General features: G+C 43.7%; 1 protein-coding gene across 5 annotated transcripts in view; it reads right to left on the bottom strand.

The window, feature by feature from the left end:
* The window catches only part of NXPE3 (neurexophilin and PC-esterase domain family member 3), a 59636-nt gene extending 50168 nt beyond the window's left edge, over positions 1-9468 (bottom strand). Inside the window, exons 1-4 of one of the 5 annotated variants that reach the window (XM_043448858.1) lie at positions 9339-9468; positions 4854-5031; positions 1792-2010; positions 794-1000 (exon numbers count right to left, since the gene is read on the bottom strand). In XM_043448858.1, the coding sequence (XP_043304793.1) occupies positions 794-886 (93 nt within the window). In that variant the 5' untranslated portion in view covers positions 887-1000; positions 1792-2010; positions 4854-5031; positions 9339-9468. The remainder of the gene's footprint in view (positions 1-793; positions 1001-1791; positions 2011-4853; positions 5032-9338) is intronic. The other 4 variants (XM_043448856.1, XM_043448859.1, XM_043448857.1 and 1 more) reach the window with 4 other exon arrangements.
* Positions 9469-17982: the final 8514 nt, after the last annotated feature.

Below are 17982 nucleotides of genomic sequence, written 5' to 3'. Positions count from 1 at the left end.
AAAAAAATAAATATATAAATAAAACACTCATCATGAACTCCCTCCCCCGAAAATCTCCTTCATTTTTTTTCCAGGAGTCAGATGAAACGTCCCCTCCTTGAAAGGCTTTCTTTCATCACTCTAAAGCTACTGAACTGTAGTGTTAGAGAAGGCTACTGAGAGTCCCTTGGACTGCAAGGAGATCCAACCAGTCCATCCTAAAGGAAATCAATCCTGAATATTCATTGGAAGGACTGATGCTGAAGCTGAAGCTCCAATACTCTGGCCACCTGATGTGAAGAGCCGACTAATTAGAAAAGACCTTGATGCTGGGAAAGATTGAAGGCAGGAGGAGAAGGGGACAACAGAGGATGAGATGGTTGAATGGCATCAATGACTCAATGGACATGAGTTTAAGCAAGCTCTGGGAGATGCTGAAGGCCAGAGAAGCCTGGTGTGCTGCGGTCCATGGGGTCACAAAGAGTGGGAGACAGTAACCCACTTTCTTTTCTCTACGGTATGTCTCACAATTTCTAATTATCATTTGTTATTATATTCCATGCTTACTTATAACTCATATTTTCTCCCATGCATTTAGAATATGAGCTATTAGAACAACAGTGAAGAAATCACTGCACCCTTGGTGACTAGCACAGTGTATAACCATGGAAGGCACTCAAATACTTACTGAATAAATGAAAACAAGAACTGTGACCAGGATTAGCTTCCCGATGATCAATGTTTTCCAGACTCATTAGCCCCAGAGCCCCCGACGTGGCTCCCTTACTTACGAAGGAGCGTGCTGAGGACTCACCTCCACCTGAGTGACATTGACGACCAGCGCCACCACCATCAGCGCTGCGAGCAGACAGCAGAACAGCCGCAGTCTGAAGAAGTTGATCCACATTGTCGGGCTGTGTCCTGATCACCCATGGCCGACCCATGGCTTCTCTCACTCCTCAAAACTCCATGTCTTCACAGATGGCTAACAAACACGGGAAAAGATGCTCAACATCGCTCACTGTTAGAGAAACGCAAATCAAAACTACAGTGAGATATCGCCTCACACCGGTCAGAATGGCCCTCATCAAAACGTCTACAAACAATAAACGCTGGAGAGGGTGTGGAGAAAAGGGGATGCTCTTGCACTGTTGGTGGGGATGTAAATTGATACAGCCACTATGGAAGACGGTATGGAGATTCCTTAAAACACTAGGAATAAAACCACCATATGACCCAGCAACCCCACTCCTAGGCTTATACCCTGAGGAAACCAAAACTGAAAAAGCCGCATGTATCCCATTGTTCATTACAGCACTATTTACAATAGCTAGAACATGGAAGCAACCTAGATGTCCACTGACAGATGAATGGATGAAGTAGTCATGGTACATATACACAATGGGTATTACTCAGCCATAAAAAGGAATGCATTTGAGTCAGTTCTAATGAGGTGGATGAACCTAGAACCTATTATACAGAGTGAAGTAAGTCAGAAAGAGAAAGACAAATATCGTATTCTAATGCATATATACAGAATCTAGAAAAATGGTACTGAACAATTTATTTACAGGGCAGCAGTGGAGAAACAGACATGGAGAACAGACTTATGGACATGGGGAGAGGGGAGGAGAGGGTGAGATGTATGGAAGGAGTAACATGTAAACTTGCATTACCATATGTAAATTAGATAGCCAAGGGGAACTTGCTCTATGTCTCAGGAAACTCACACAGGGGCTCTGTATCAACGTAGAGGGGTGGGATGGGGGAGAGATGGGAGGGAGGTTCAAAAGGGAGGGAATATACGTATACCTATGGCTGATTCATGTTGAGGTTTGACAGAAAACAACAAAATTCTGTAAGCAATTATCCTTCAATAAAAAATTTTAAAAAACCATGTCTTTGCTTTTCTGAGTTGAAGATGAGCTTTCAGTCTGATCTGCTTCTTTTCTGTTTCGTCTCTTTAAGAGTTCTTTGTATAGAAGAGCAACTGGTGTGGATTTAAAAAGCACATTTTTCTCCAAAGGATTCCTTCAAAGAGGAGAGATGAGCAAACAGATCACCAGTTATGACAGCTTAGGGTGGAGTAAAAGGAAAGACACTGTATTTCCTTTTCCCTAACCTTACCCAAGGCCCAGAGTCGTAAGAGAAAGCAAAGAGCCAGAGCACAGTAGGAACTACTCCACATCTGGACAATTTACTCAAACCCAGCTCCAGGTTTTCATGTAAATAGAGATATTTCTCCTGCTTCCTATTTATGTTTTAACTTTTAAGAGAGCAAAGAACATCTTCAGATTCTTAGAGATTACAAAATTCACGTGTTAATTTTCTAAAGAGGTCTAAATGAATAAAATCACTTCCCTTCCCTTCCAGTTTATATTTTATTACATTACTACAGTAATTATGGGCTTCCCTCGTGGCTCAGTGGTAAAGAACCCGCCTACTAATGCAGGAGATCTGGGTTCAATCCCTGGGTTGGGAAGATCGCCTGGAGAAGGAAATGGCAACCCACTCCAGTGTTCTTATCTGGGAAATCCCATGGACAGAGGAGCCTGGCGGGCTACAGTCCGTGAGGATGCCAAGAGTTGGACGTCACTTAATGACTAAACAACAACAAGAGGAAAACCTGTGATTTTATAAGGAGTTCTGGGATTAGGTGCAAACCATTCTGACAACCTCTGGAAAACAGGAATGCCATCCCTCTGGATGGCAAGAGACAGCAAACACCCTTTGGTTTCTGGCTCCCCTGCCCCATAGGCAGCTCTGATGCCCCCTCAGTTGAGCAACAAGGCACAAAAGGAAAGACACCGCCCTAAAGATGGAGGAGATGAAAGCTAAGCGTGAGGAGTAACAGGTCACCCTAATCCTTCATCACACCTGCTGAAGGCAGAGGATTTGAGAGCAGGCTGCTCCTAAATATTCTTCCATGTAATCATTTCTAAAACTCTCTCCCCAGTTGCTATTATGGTATAGGTAAGCAGTGAAGACGCTAGTATTTTGTTCCCAGCGATGATTTCCGTGGAAAGCAGGGTAAAGAGGTCAAGGTGAAGAGGGTGCATAATCGCAGTGCAGAGGGCCTCAGGATACCTCAGTTGTACCAACACTCCCCCCTTTTGTGTTGGACCTGGCAAGCCCCCTCTTCCCTCACTCCCCTACTCCTCTGATCTAATCTGTTCCCATTCCCACACCACAAGGACAGACAACAACCCTTCCTCACCCCAGCGTCATAAAGGAAATGAGGTTAAGCTATTCCAATATGCTTTCCATCCTCAGAATTCCCACAGCACTTACTTTTTCCACTTCTCATCTGATGTCTATATTTGTATGTCTTTCTAGTCTCCCCAACTACACTATACCAATAAAGACTATATTTAAAAAAACAAAAACTATATATCAAAGAAAAGCAACTTAAGGATAACAATGTACCATACATTTTGATTCCTTCCCAGTACTCAGCTCTTTGCAGGATATATGTTGATTCAACAATCCACACAATGAATAATTATGGAGGCCGAGGGCTTCCCTGGCAGCTCAGTGGTAAAGAATCCACCTGCCAATGCAAGAGTCACGGGTTTGATCCATGGGTCAGGAAGATCTCCTGGAGAAGGAAATGGCAGCCCACTCCAGTTTTCTTGCCTGGGAAGTCCCATGGACGGTGGAACCTGGTGGCTACAGGCCACGAGGTCACAAAGAGTCGGACACAACTGAGCAACTAAACAACAGCTGTGTATTGCACACTGTACCAAGTGCCAGAAATCCTCCTGGCAAAGCTTACACTCATATTAGGTAAAAGGCCTTTCCCTCCTAAATTAAAGAGAAATAAATCTCCCACTCCTGGCCACCTCCACAGAGACGCCAGGTAATGTGAAAGACTGTACTTAAGCATTTCATGGCCTCCCAACACCGGCCCCTCTCCAAAACTCAGCTACCTACCCACCCTGAAATGCCCGAAGATTCTAGGAAGGAAATGACTGTGAAATAAAGGAAATAACTCTGTCACCAGGGCCCCAGCTGCTCCTCTGCAGAAACCCTTCTCAAGGAGTTGGCCGTAAGAACCACAGGTTCCCCTGATGGCCAGAGGGAGAAGACCAAGGATGATACTGCAGAGAAGCTCAGCCGTACCACTGCAGCCGTGTTCCATGTACTGCACGAGGGCCAGGAGGCCAGAGGATGTCAGCATGGCTCAAGCTGGTCAGAAGCAGCACAGCAATGGCGCAGAAGGATGGTGGGGCCTGGAGACCTCAGAGCTAAAGGGACAAAAGGCCTTACAGGCAGCCATGCAAATATGCAAGAAGCCCCTCACGGGCAGGGACTTCTGATGAAAATCCTCATGGAGGGTCCTGCCAGGAAAAGACCTACTTCCTGCTACAAGTAGGTGGAATCCTGACACTGAAAGATCCATCTGTACACCTAAGCAGATACAGCCTACAGTGCACTAGCCAGACCGCTCTTTAAAAAGACATATACTAAAATGTTGATAGTTATCATCTTTGGGCAGGTTTTGTTTCTCTCCTTCATCTCCACCAGGAAACAGAAATCACAAATACAAAGAATCAAGCTGGTTTCTAAAAGCAATAATTAAAAAGCAGCCATAAGGAGAAATAAAGCATTAAATCAGATACAAGAAAACAAATTTAAAATGAAAGATTCCAAAGTGAAAAAAGAAATCTCTAACAGATTTTTGGGGTTTCCCTATAAATATAAAACCTAGGCATTATAACAAGAAATCTATTTGCAAAGAGAGCAGGGAAACATTATTTGGTATCTCAAATTGCCTTAGAATTGAGTAAGAACAATACTGTTAGATAGGAATGACTCTAAAAAGTTTCCAAGATCAAATCCAAAATAAAAATATATCATTGACTTTAATTTACCTTTTTTTTTTGGAAGTTTCCAGTTCCCAAGAAGAGCTACTTATTGAAACTAAGAAATTAAGGTTTACTTTCCTTCCAGTGTAAAGTCTGAACTCAAACAATCATGAGAGCCTTTATTCTTTTCTTGTCACATTCAAAGCACGTGTTGATGTTTTTCATTTCTATACCATTCTTCCTGCTGCAACAGAGATAAGTACATGAAACACAGGTTGAAGATACTGAAAATGAAGTAAAGTAAAATATATTTGAAATCAAGGATACAATTTTAAAGCAAGAGATGTACAACAACTTCAGTACAAAGTAGTGGGTAGAGTAAGGATAGGAACATTTCCTTTCCTAGCACTAAAAAAAAAAGACCTGGCTATTTATATTCACAAACTTACACAGAGCAAACCACTCTCAGATCTGAGCTGAAGGTCAAAACCTTATCAATAGCAATATAATTGGAAAAAATATAAATCACAGATAAAACCTTCGTATGTTTCTGTGTTTTTTTTTTTTTTAATTTTATTGAAGTATAGTTGATGTACCATGTCATGTTAGTTTCGGGTATACACCAAAGTGAGTCAATTATACATATACATACACCCACCCCTTTTAAGATTCTTTTCCCATAAAGGCTTTACATTACATATAGGCTTTACATTCCCATATAGGCTTTACTCATCACAGAGTACTGAGTTCCCTGTGCTACACAGCAGGTCCTTACTTTTCTTAAAGAGTAGAATAATCATGTACTTCAGTGCTCCATCCTACCACTAGAGAAAACAAGAGGTACTGGACACATCTAAAAGTTGTGATCACTCCATGAGGACTCTCAACTTGAGCACTTCTGTTCCCAAATCTCTCTGAAGTGTTAGAACACAGTTATTCACGCTTCATACATATGTTCAAAGAACAAGCAAAAAGTGAAATCCACGATCTGCTGGGTTTGTTTTGTCAAATTTTGATTAAGACTGTTTATGTGCCAAACTAAATTCCTTATGACCTGTGGCAAACCTATACTGGCTGCCATTAGTCGGAGGCACTGGACTTCCTTCCACTTCTGCTTTAGGAAGTCAGATACCTCATGAAAAGTGAAAGTGAAAGTCGCTCAGTCCTGTCTTTGCAACCCCGTGGACTGTCCATGGAATTCTCCAGGCCAGAATACTAGAGTGGGTTGCCTTTCCCTTCTCCAGGGGATCTTCCCAACCCAGAGATCAAACCCAGGTCTCCAGCACTGCAGGCGGATTCTCTACCAGCTGAGCCACAAGGGAAGCCCAACCTAATGAAAAGCCGGCTTAAAACTCAATATTAAAAAAACCAAGGTCAAGGTATCTGGCGTCATCACTTCACAGCAAATAGAAGGAGAAAAGGTGTAAGCAGTAACAGATTTCCTCTCCTTGGGCTCTAAAATTATTGCAGATGGTGACTGAGGCCAAGAATTTAGAAGATGATTGCTTCTTGCAAGGAAAGCTATGACGAACCTGCTGCTGCTGCTAAGTCGCTTCAGTCGTGTCCGACTCTGTGCGACCTCATAGACGGAGGCCCACCAGGCTCCGCTGTCCCTGGGATTCTCCAGGCAAGAACACTGGAGTGGGTTGCCATTTCCTTCTCCAAATCTAGACAGTATATTAAAAAGCAGAGACATTACTTTACCAAGAAAGGTCCATATAGTCATGGCTATGGTCTTTCTGGGAGAAGGAAATGGCAACCCACTCCAGTATTCTTGCCTAGAGAATCCCGTGGACAGAGGAGCCTGGTGGGCTGCTGCCCATGGTGTCGCCAGAGTCAGACACGACTGAAGCGATTTAGCATGCATGCATGCATGCACTGGAGAAGGAAATGGCAACCCACTCCAGAGTTCTTGCCTGGAGAATCCCAGGGACGGGGGAGCCTGGTGGGCTGCCGTCTACGGGGTCGCACAGAGTCGGACACGAGTGAAGCGCCTTAGCAGCAGCAGCAGCAGCATCGTCTTTCCAGGAGTCATGTACGGATGTGAGAGTTAGGCCATAAAGAAGGCAGAGCGCCAGAGAACTGATGCTTTCAAACTGTGCTGGAAAAGATTCTTGAGAGTCCCTTGGACTGCAAGGAGATCAAACCAGTCAAACCTAAAGGAAATCAACCCTGAATAGTCATTGGAAGGGCTGATTCGGAAGCTGAAGCTCCAGTAATCTGGCCCCCTGATGGGAAAAGCTGATTCATTGGAAAAGACCTTGATGCTGGGAAAGATTGAAGGCAGGAGAAGAGGACGACAGAGGATGGGATGGTTGGATGGCATCACTGCCTCAAAGGACATGAATCTGAGCAAACTCAGAGAGATGGTGAAGGACAGGGAAGCCTGGCGTGCTGCAGTCCATGGGTCCCAGAGTCAGACATGACTTGGCAACTGAACAACAATGACATCTGACTTCCTACTCCCATCTCACTTGGAATTACAATCGTCAGTCACACAAATGAAATACTTGAGTTTGGTACTAAAAAGAAAATGAGGCAGCAACCCCACACTCTAGAGGGCAAATGTTCTTAGACAACCATTTCACAAAAACAGTGTATTACTGAACAACCACACATCCAGTTTCTGGGACAGTCCTCATCCTAAATACTCTGACCTGCTAGCCACATAAATGTACTTATCAGAGCAAGATATCTGGAAATAGAATTTGGAATACAAGGACGCCCATACAAAAGACAACTTACACGGAATATACCTATATTTGAATTCTCCTAGTTCAAACTCTCCAAAGAGCAGCTGTATTTCATAGGGTATTGAGTAAGACTTTGAAACTTAACAGGGCGATGTCTAGAGAAAAAACTGGAGACTCATCCAAGACCATGAAAATGATGGGTCAACCAAATGAGATCGTCCTTGAAAAAAATGAAGCAGAGACAGAAGTCTGCACAAGGACAGACATCTACAGGACTTGCTTTCTGATTTCATTCCACGGACCCCTTCTCTCCCACGTACCCCCACTTCACATGTCCAAAATGCTGATTCACCTAGGCCTTCTCTTCTCCTTTTAAAGCAGCACTAATGCTTTCATAATTCTCTGGGAGGGAGGGGTGGTGGTGGTGGGGGTAACCACAGGACAGAGAAGTACCCAAATCAAATAAGTCACAAAGCTATATATGCTGTAAGAAGAAAATAGGGCATGTTTTTAATGCCCTATTAAAACATGGTAGTCCTTAATCTTGCATGCCCATTAATATTATCTGGAAGCTTATACAAATATCAATGCTTGCACAACACTCCATCAACTGGATCAGAATCCACGGGAGTAGGGCCAGAGAAACAGCTTTTTATTTAGGATCTGCAGATAATTACAATACACAGCCAGGTAGGGGAATCACTGGTATAGAGTGGCCAGAGGGTGCCATTTGTACAAACTGTCCGGGATGGCCTTTCTGAAATGATGTTTCGATTGTAACTTACATTGTCCCTCCAGGACAATTCGATTTTGGGGCAGAGGGGACAGCCAACCCAACTTCAGTGATATGTCCCTTCATTTTCTTTCTCAGAAACAAATAATAGCACTGCATTAGGCCCAGAGAGACCGTGAGGATAACAGGCACAAAGAAGGTATTAAACACAGTCAAAGGAAAGCGGAGCCCAAACGCTATGGAGGAACACTGTGTTGTTTTACTGCGTGGATTGAGACAATTGATTATCACGGTCTGGGAGAGCCGCCAGCTTCAACACACGCTGATGTTCCAACAGATAATTAACCCCAGTAAGGAGGGGGACCCATCAGAACAGTGTGCTCCTTTATTTTTAGGAAATGCGGCAACAATCCTCCGTTAGAATAAATAACGAAAACAAGGGAAATTTTATAATTACAAATTTTATATGAATCCTGCCTGAGAATCCCTCTTACCACCACCCTGGTGGTCTTTGATCAGGTGCAGACGCCAGGCTGAGCCTCCACATCACACCTTGTAAAAGTCACACTCTACCCAAGCGACCTAAATAAATCTGATGTCCCAAAACGACAGTAAAACCAGAACAATCCAACGCCTGAGAAGACACCCAGCCAAAAGGCAGCTGGGGCTCAAAGCAGCGATGAGACTGGAGTCAGGGGCTGAGAAGGGAGCCGTCTCCAAGTGTTCGGTACTCGCTCAGAAAAGGTGTCAGGGGAAAGGGTCTCCAGCTGCCCCCAAGTCTGGGCTCCGCCGCGCTGCGGCTGCTCCCGCGGGTATTGCGGCAAGTCCAGAAAGCCGAGGATGGAGATGCTAGCGCCCTGCCCCGCCCCGGGACCGGCTGCTGCTCGAGCTACTCCGGGCCAGCCCCAAGTCTGCCGTGCCTTGGGCCGGAGGCTCGCGTTCCAGGCTCAGGTACCCCAGCCAAGACCCCAGGGGCTGCAGCTCGTCTGCATCGGGCCGGGAGCTCGGGAGCCAAAGCGCGGAGAAAAGCAGCCGAGAGGCGTCCGGGAGGAGCCAGGCAGTGGTTCGCTCGGGCGGCAGGGGCCCATCCCGGCGCTGGAGCACAAGCCGCAGGCCGTCACTCACCTCCATCCAGGTCCGGCCTCCCGCCGCGCGCTCTCCAGCTGCCCCGGACCCGGACACCCGGCTCAATAGCCGCAGCACCAGGCCGCCCGGCCCTGGCTTCCTGGCCCCGCGGCGTCGCCTCACCCCCGACCCCCGGCTGCGATTGGTCCAGCTCTGGGAGGGGCGGGGCCGAGGGTGCTGACTGACAGCCGCGGCCTCGGAGCGCGGAGCGTCCCCCAGAGCCGGGACGCAGAGGTGACCTCCGCGGAGCCCCGTGCAACTTTCGTCCCTCGCGAGGGCGTCCTGCTGCTGTCGCCTTTGATCTGAGCTCTGCCCACTATCGGGACCCGGCTCCTGTCGCCTTCGGACATCAGAGTGTCCCAGAGTGCAACTAGAGATGCCCCTACTTGGGCCGTCTTTGCGCTCAGCGGCGCAATGTTTTGTTCCCTTCACGGGTTTGCCAAGCTCGGGCACAGAGCAGGCTGGTCCTTGAATCTTCCCTTACTTGAAATTAGTCGACGTATTTTCTTTTCCTTGAAAACAACCGCGTTGCTTTTACTCTCCTTGTACGTGACCTAGCGAAAAGGCCTGAATACTAACCACCACCACTACCACCCCCACCGAAAAACCACGTAATCCTATTTTGGACTTTCTTCTAAGCCATAAAACGTCCGCAGCAACTATGTGAAACTCAGGAACTGAAAGGAGTGCTTCGAAGACAGAAGCAATTGCTCAAGAAACCTGAAGGGATGGCGGGGCTGCGCTGTATTCCTCAGGGCTAGAAGAACAGGGCTGTGGGGTTAACCAAGTTCAGCCCAGAAAAAGGCAGGCTCCAAAAGCGGACTGCCCAGACTGTTGTCTCAAGGTCAAAATATTTGACATTTTCTGACCACAATGGACTCTATGTGCTCATTCAAAAGTTTTCAAGGCAGGCCTGTATGCATGAGTGACCCGTGTGACTGAAATAAAAGGAGGTTCTACATGAGGCAACCTCTTCTGGAGTAACCATTTCTTTCTTCTTTCTCGAGGATCAGCCTTTCGTACTCATAAAAGGTGATTTCCGTTTCCTCTGTGCCTAAGGATCCACAGCCCAAAGTGATAGATTTCTGCTCTGATTAAGTCCTGTGTTCCATACATGGACTCCCTGACGCCTGTATTTCCCAGTCTGGCTATCTGGCAAGTGGCAAATATTAATACTTAAACAGGACATACTGACTTCTAGATGGTTTGGGACCACCTTAGTGATCTTTATTAACCCCCAGTCACATAGGCACTCATAACCCCAAGGCATTTGAGTTATCTTATATTTTACAGTCTGAGAATCAGACATGGAAAAACGGACTGGTTCTGAAACTGAAACTCCAATACTTTGGCCACCTGACACAAAGAGCCAACTCATTGAAAAAGAAGACCCTGATGCTGGGAAAGATTGAGGGCAGGAAGAGAAGGGGATGACAGAGGATGAGATGGTTGGATGGCATCACCAACTCAATGGACACGAGTTTGAGCAATTCCTGGAGATAATGAAGGACAGGGAAGCCTGGAGTGCTGCTGTCCAAGAGGTCGCAAAGAGACACGACTGAGCAGCTAAAAACAACGGTATTTTACAGTTATTACAGACACGAGAAAGAGTGGGAAGGACCAGAGATGCCTGTCGGTCACTACTAGATTCTTAAAAGATCTCTGACGGCAAAGTCACCATACTCCCAATGTAGAACTGGTGAACTGTTGTTCAGTTGCCCCGTTGTACTCCTTTCTCAGTCCTGAATCAATCAATTGTTCTATACAGGGTTCTAACTGTTGCTTCTTGGCCAGCACACAGGTTTTTCAGGAGACAGGTAAGATGGTCTGGTATTCCCATCTCTTCTAAGAGCTTTCCATAGTTTGTTATGATCCACACAGTCAAAGGCTTTAGCGTAGTCAATGAAACACAGGTAGATGTTTTTCTGGAATTCCCTTGCTTTCTCTATGATCCAGCAAATATTGGCAATTTGATCTCTGGTTCCTCTACCTTTTCTAAACCCAGCTTGGATATCTGGAAGTTCTTAGTTCACATAATGCTGAAGCCTAGCATGCATGATTTTAAGCATGACCTCACTAGCATGGGAGATGGGTGCAATTGTCCGATGGCTTGAACATTCTTTAGTGCTTCCCTTCTTGGGAATTGGGATGAGGCTTGATGCTTTCCAGTCTTGTGGCTACTGCTGGGTCTTCCAGAATTTCTGACATATTGAATGCAGCACTCTGATAGCATCATCTTTTAGGGTTTTGAATAGCTTTACTGAAATTCCATCGCATCCACTAGTTTTATTGAGAGCAATGCTTCCTAAGTTCCACTTGACTTCACACTCCAGAATGTCTGGCTCTGGGTGACTGACTACATCATTGTGGTTATCCGGTTCATTAAGATCTTTTTTGTACAGTTCTTCCATGCTTTCTTCCCATCTCTTTTTGATCTCTTCTGCTTCTACAAGATCTCTACTGTTTCCATCTTTCATTATGCCCATCTTTGGGCAAAAGTTTCCCTTGATATTTCCAATTTTCCTGACGAGACCTCTAGTCTTTCCCCTTCTGTTGTTTTCCTCTATTTTTATGCACTGTTCATTGAAGAAGGCCTTCTTGTCTCTCCTTGTTCTTCTTTGGAACTCTGCGTTTAGTTGGGTGTAAGGCAGAATCCCACTGTACCAAAAAACACGCACTTTGGATCCTAGCCTGAATGAGTCTAATTCACAGCTTTGTCTCTTACCAGCATTGCCATGCCAAACAAATTACTTAATTTCTCTCAGTTTCTTTCCTCAACTGTAAATTAGGCGCAATACTATGTGCTCTTAGAAATAAGTGAGAAAACAAATGAAAAGTACCTAGGAGAGTATCCCAAATCTCTTCCTCTTGAATTCCCTAATCTCAGGTTATGACCTAGCATAAGGAATTTCAAAATGTCGAATTTATGATAATCTAACTTTGAGCTGTGAAAAAAATGAGAACATAAGGTTTGTATTTTTGATATGAAAGCAAAGGACCTAGTCATTTCTGACCTACATACAGAAACAGTTTAGATGCTAGTTACTAAACTTTATTTCTCTAAGTGAAACAAAGAGTGGAGCCTAAATTTAGTAAACAAAAGCAAGTTAAGGCTGTTTCTGATGCAGCTAACTTGAGATCCCTCAAGATTTGCTGATATTCACCAGCAAATCTGGGGCTTCCCAGATGGTGTTAGTGGTAAAGAACTCGCCTGCCAGTGAGGTAGATGTAAGAGGTGCAGGTTCGATCCCTGGGTAGGGGAGATCCCCTGGAGGAGGGCATGCCAACCCACTCCAGTGTTCCTGCCTGGAAAATTGCATGGAAAGAGGATGCTTGTGGGCTACAGCCCATAGGGTCACAAAGAGTTGGAAACGCAATGTTAGAAACTTGCAGCATAAGTCCTCCTGAGCCCATGTCAGCTCCTAATTCAGTTGTTGTGCTTCCTCCTTTTGAACAAGTGCATGAAATTTGGGCATCAAGAGCCACCAAGCCATTGTTCAAAATAAGTGACTGCTGTCACATTGGATACCATCCACCCTATTCCAAAACACCATGGACAGTGAGAGGATGTTGCCACGGGTAGGAGACTAGAAGAGGTGTTTGGTACCTGTATGAATCTGCTCAGGCTGCCACAGTAAAATACCATGGCTGAGTGGCCTAAACAACAGAAGTTTACTTTCTCACAATTCTGGAGGCTAGAAGCCCCAGTTCAAGATGCAGCTGATTCAGTTCCTGGTCAGAGTTCCCTTCCTGGCTTATGGATAAACACAATAAACACCTGTGTCCTTACATGGCGGAGAGAATGAGAACTCTTTGGTGTCGTCTTCTCTTATAAAGACACCATTCTCTTCAGGTTAGGGCCCCGTCATTATGACCTCATTTAACCTTAATTACTTCTTGTTGGGAAGGGCAGTCTTTCACACATGAAGCTTTGGCTTGGAACACTTCCTTTCCAAGAAATAAAAGCTCACAGCTTCAGCTGAATTTTTTGCCTTGTTTGGGAATATTTTTTCCCTTTTTCAGACTCAACATCCATTCCTTTATTCCACTCTTTCCAAAGAGTTCCTCTACCCCTTCCACCATGTGATGATAGTGAGAAAATAGCCATTTGTGAAACACGAAGCTAGCCCCCACCAGACACTAAATGCCTTGTTTTTGTATTTCCAGCCTCCAGAACTGTGAAAAATAAATTTCTGTTGTTTATAAGGTCCTCAGTCTGTGGTATTCTGTTATAGCAGCCCAAACAGACTAAGATATTTACACTACACAAAACAATTTTCCAAAGTTACTTACGTCATTTCCCTCTTTCTCTCTCAGGGAGTTTATGTCATTCATCTATAGTACAGTTAGATTTTTACATCCTAGTCCTCACTTCATCCTGAGACACCCCCTTCCCCGATATCCTAGTTGAGATTTGGGGAGTAAAATATGCATATAGTGAAAAAAAATGCACATAGTGGAACTTCATTCTTTGTGTACTACTGTAGAGGTCTTAACAAATATCTAGAATCATGTATCCACAACCACAGTACCGTACAGAATAATTTCATCATCTAAAAATTCCCACTTGCAGCCTCCCTCTCCCCCCACACTCTTGGCTATCACAAATCCTGTTTTCTTTCCCTATAATGCTACCTCTTTCAGAATGTCATATATGTAGAATCATGCAATATGAACTGCCCCCCCCAACATTTTGATTATCAGAAAGTTTGGAAACCACTGCAGTCCATGGGGTCACAGTCAGATATGACTTAGAAATGGAACAACAACACTCTTATTGATTCAGATATATCTAAAACAATTACCGATGTCCACCTAATCACCAAATTGAGAGTCAGTTTCAATTTACTGCATTTTGAAAGGATATCCTGTCAGCCCTGTTAGTTAATCTAAATCTGGAAGAATCTTATTCTGCTGTTTGCTTTCAGTCCTCTCTCCAGAGCATGTGCTTCCACTTTCAGCAACTTGAGTTCGGTTTCTCAACCAGTTTATGACACTTAAAATGTTAAAATATATGCAATGTAATGATATGATATAGAGGTCTATTATATGAACCTTTGAAATCAAGTGTAAAAAGAAAATATCTTTGGAAAACAAATAGTTGAGTGCTTTAGAAAGACTCAGAATTGAATTACTTAAAAGAATAAAACAAAAAACTGCTATTGAGTTAGGTATGGATAAGAAAATTATCAAAGATTACAGGGAGAAATTATTCAGACGTATTTTGTACTTGAATGGTTTTATAAGAGCTTTTTAAGGTCTCCACTTTAGAGAAATAAAAATTGAAATGGTGCAGTATAGGTTTGGGTTTCTTTATTTTTTATTTTATTTATAGCTGCTCTGGGCTTTCATTGCTGTGTGAAGGCTTTCTCTAGTAGTGGTGAGTAGGGGCTACTCTCTAGTTGCTATGGGCAGGCTTCTCATTGTGGTAGCTTCTCTTGTTGTGGGGCATGAGCTCTAGGGCGTGTGGGCATCAGTAGGTGTGGCTCTGGGGCCCGACAGCTCAGGTTCAGTAGTTGTGGCGCATGGGCCTCGTTGCCCTGAACCCTTTTCCCCTGCATTGACAGGCAAATTCTTAACCAGTGAACCACCAGAAAAGTTCCATGGAATAATTTAATTTTGAAATGTCAATTCTTACAATATGCCAGAAACTAAATGCTTTGTAAGAAAAAAATAAAGACCATAACTAGGAAAATTTCTCATTGGATATACAATATTAAAAATGTATCCCCGGGGTTTCCCTGGTGGTCCAGTGGTTGACTCCACGCAGTCAATGCTGGGGACCTGGGTTTGATCTCTGGTTGGGGAACTAGATCTCACATGCTGCAGCTAAGAGTTCACAGGCCGCCACTGAAGATGCCGAATGCCGTAACAAAGATCGAAAATGCTGCATGCTGCTACTAAGATCTGGCACAGCCGAACAAAGAAAGAAAAATAAATATTAAAAATGATAAATTACCCAAAGCCATCCAGATTGCAATCCTTAATGAGATTCCAATGGTGTTATTTTACAAAAATAGGAAAAAAAAGATCCCCAAAGTCACATGGACCGACAAAAGAACCCCAAAAGCCAAAACTGAGGAAAAAAAGACCAAAGGAGGAGGCATCATGCTTCCTGATTACAGAGCAGTGGTAGTCAAAACAGTATGTCACTGGCATAAAAAGACATATGGAACAATGGAACAGAATTGAGAGGCCAGAAATAAACCTATGCATATACAGTCAACTAAGATTTGATGAGAACCAAGAGTACTCAATAGGGAAATGTCAGTCTCTTCTATAAATGATGTTGGGAAACTGGATATCCACTTGCCAAAAAATGAAATCAAAGCCCTATCTTACACCACTCACAAAAATTAACTCGAAATGACTTAACTTGAAATTAGCTCAAACGTTAAAACATGATACCATAAAACTCTTTGAAACTTGCTAACAGATCTTATTTATTTATTTATTTATGGTTATGCTGGGCTTCCCACGTGGGTCACCTGGTTAAAAAAAAAAAAAACCACCTGCCATGTGGGAGACCTGGGTTCAATCCCTGGGTTGGGAAGATCCCCTGGAGAAGGGATAAGGCTACCCACTCTAGAACTCTGGCCTGGAGCATTCCATGGATTGTGTAGCCCATGGCGCTGCAAAGAGTCGGACACGACTGAGCGACTTTCACTTTCATGGCTCTGCTGGGTCTTCATTGCTGCATGCAGGCTTTCTCTGGTTCCAGCAAGCAGGGGCTACGCTCCAGTTGCACTGTTGGGGCTTCTCACTGAGGTGGCTTATTTTGTTGCAGAGTAGACCCCAGGGTGCTTGGGCTCAGTAGTTGTCAGCACACTGGTCTAGTGCCCTGCAACATGTGTGATCTTCCTGGACCAAGGATCACACCCATGTCCCCTGCATTGGCAGGCAGATTCTTAACCAATGCACCCCAGGAAAGTCCAGGAGAATAGATCTCAAAAGTTCTCAACACATACACACACACACACAAAATTCTAACTGTGAAGTTCTGGATATGTTAACTAACCTCACTGTGAAAACATTGTACACCTTAGACTCACACAATGTTCTGTCAACTAGTTCTCAATAAAGCTGGAGGAAAACTTTTAAGGTTGGAAGAACTCAAAAACAAATCACAGCAAATACATACAATGGAATACAACTCAGCAATAAAAAGGAATGAACTATCAGGTGAATCTCTAAATAATTATGCTGAGTAAAAGAAACCAAAGCAGAAGGATGAGTTATGAAGGATATGAGGAATTTTTCAGGGGTGGTGAGTATGTTCATTTTCTTGACTGTTGTGATGGTTTTATGGGCATGTGACAAAATGCATCAAATTGTTTCTTTAAATATATGCAGTTCATTTTTTTTTCATTTATTTTTATTAGTTGGAGGCTAATTACTTTACAATATTGTAGTGGTTTTTGTCATACATTGACATGAATCAGCCATGGATTTACATGTGTTCCCTATCCCGATCCCCCCTCCCACCTCCCTCTCCACCCGATCCCTCTGGGTCTTCCCAGTGCACCAGGCCCGAGCACTTGTCTCATGCATCCAACCTGGGCTGGTGATCTGTTTCAACATAGATAATATACATGTTTTGATCCTGTTCTCTGGAAACATCCCACCCTCGCCTTCTCCCACAGAGTCCAAAAGTCTGTTCAGTACATCTGTGTCTCTTTTTCTGTTTTGCATATAGGGTTATCATTACCATCTTTCTAAATTCCATATATATGTGTTAGTATGCTGTAATGTTCTTTATCTTTCTGGCTTACTTCACTCTGTATAATGGGCTCCAGTTTCATCCATCTCATTAGAACTGATTCAAATGAATTCTTTTTAATGGCTGAGTAATATTCCATGGTGTGTATGTACCACAGCTTCCTTATCCATTCATCTGCTGATGGGCATCTAGGTTGCTTCCATGTCCTGGCTATTATAGACAGTGCTGCGATGAACATTGGGGTGCACGTGTCTCTTTCAGATCTGGTTTCCTCAGTGTGTATGCCCAGAAGTGGGATTGCTGGGTCATATGGCAGTTCTATTTCCAGTTTTTTAAGAAATCTCCACATTGTTCTCCATAGTGGCTGTACTAGTTTGCATTCCCACCAACAGTGTAAGAGGGTTCCCTTTTCCACACCCTCTCCAGCATTTATTGCTTGTAGACTTTTGGATAGCAGCCATCCTGATGTAATGGTACCTCATTGTGGTTTTGATTTGCATTTCTCTGATAATGAGTGATGTTGAGCATCTTTTCATGTGTTTGTTAGCCATCTGTATGTCTTCTTTGGAGAAATGTCTGTTTAGTTCTTTGGCCTATTTTTTGATTGGGTCATTTATTTTTCTGGAATTGAGCTGCAGGAGTTGCTTGTATATTTTTGAGATTAATCCTTTGTCTGTTTATGCAGTTCATTTTATATCAATTATATTTCAATAAAGAACTTTTTAATGTTAAGGTATATCATTTTTTACTATTTCTTGCTCAAATCAATTCTTAATTAACCAACTATATCATTGTGTTTAAGATGCCATAACAAAATTCCACTGACTGAGTGACTTAAACAAATTCCACTGGTTGAGTGACTTAAATTTGTTTCCTCATATTTCTGGAGGCTAGAAGTCCAAGATCAGGGTGCCAGCAGGATTG

The sequence above is a fragment of the Cervus canadensis genome, chromosome 27 (assembly GCF_019320065.1).
Source record: "Cervus canadensis isolate Bull #8, Minnesota chromosome 27, ASM1932006v1, whole genome shotgun sequence".
Lineage (NCBI taxonomy): Eukaryota > Metazoa > Chordata > Mammalia > Artiodactyla > Cervidae > Cervus > Cervus canadensis.
Note: the sequence above shows the minus strand (reverse complement) of the source record. Positions and strands in the feature narration are given on the sequence as shown.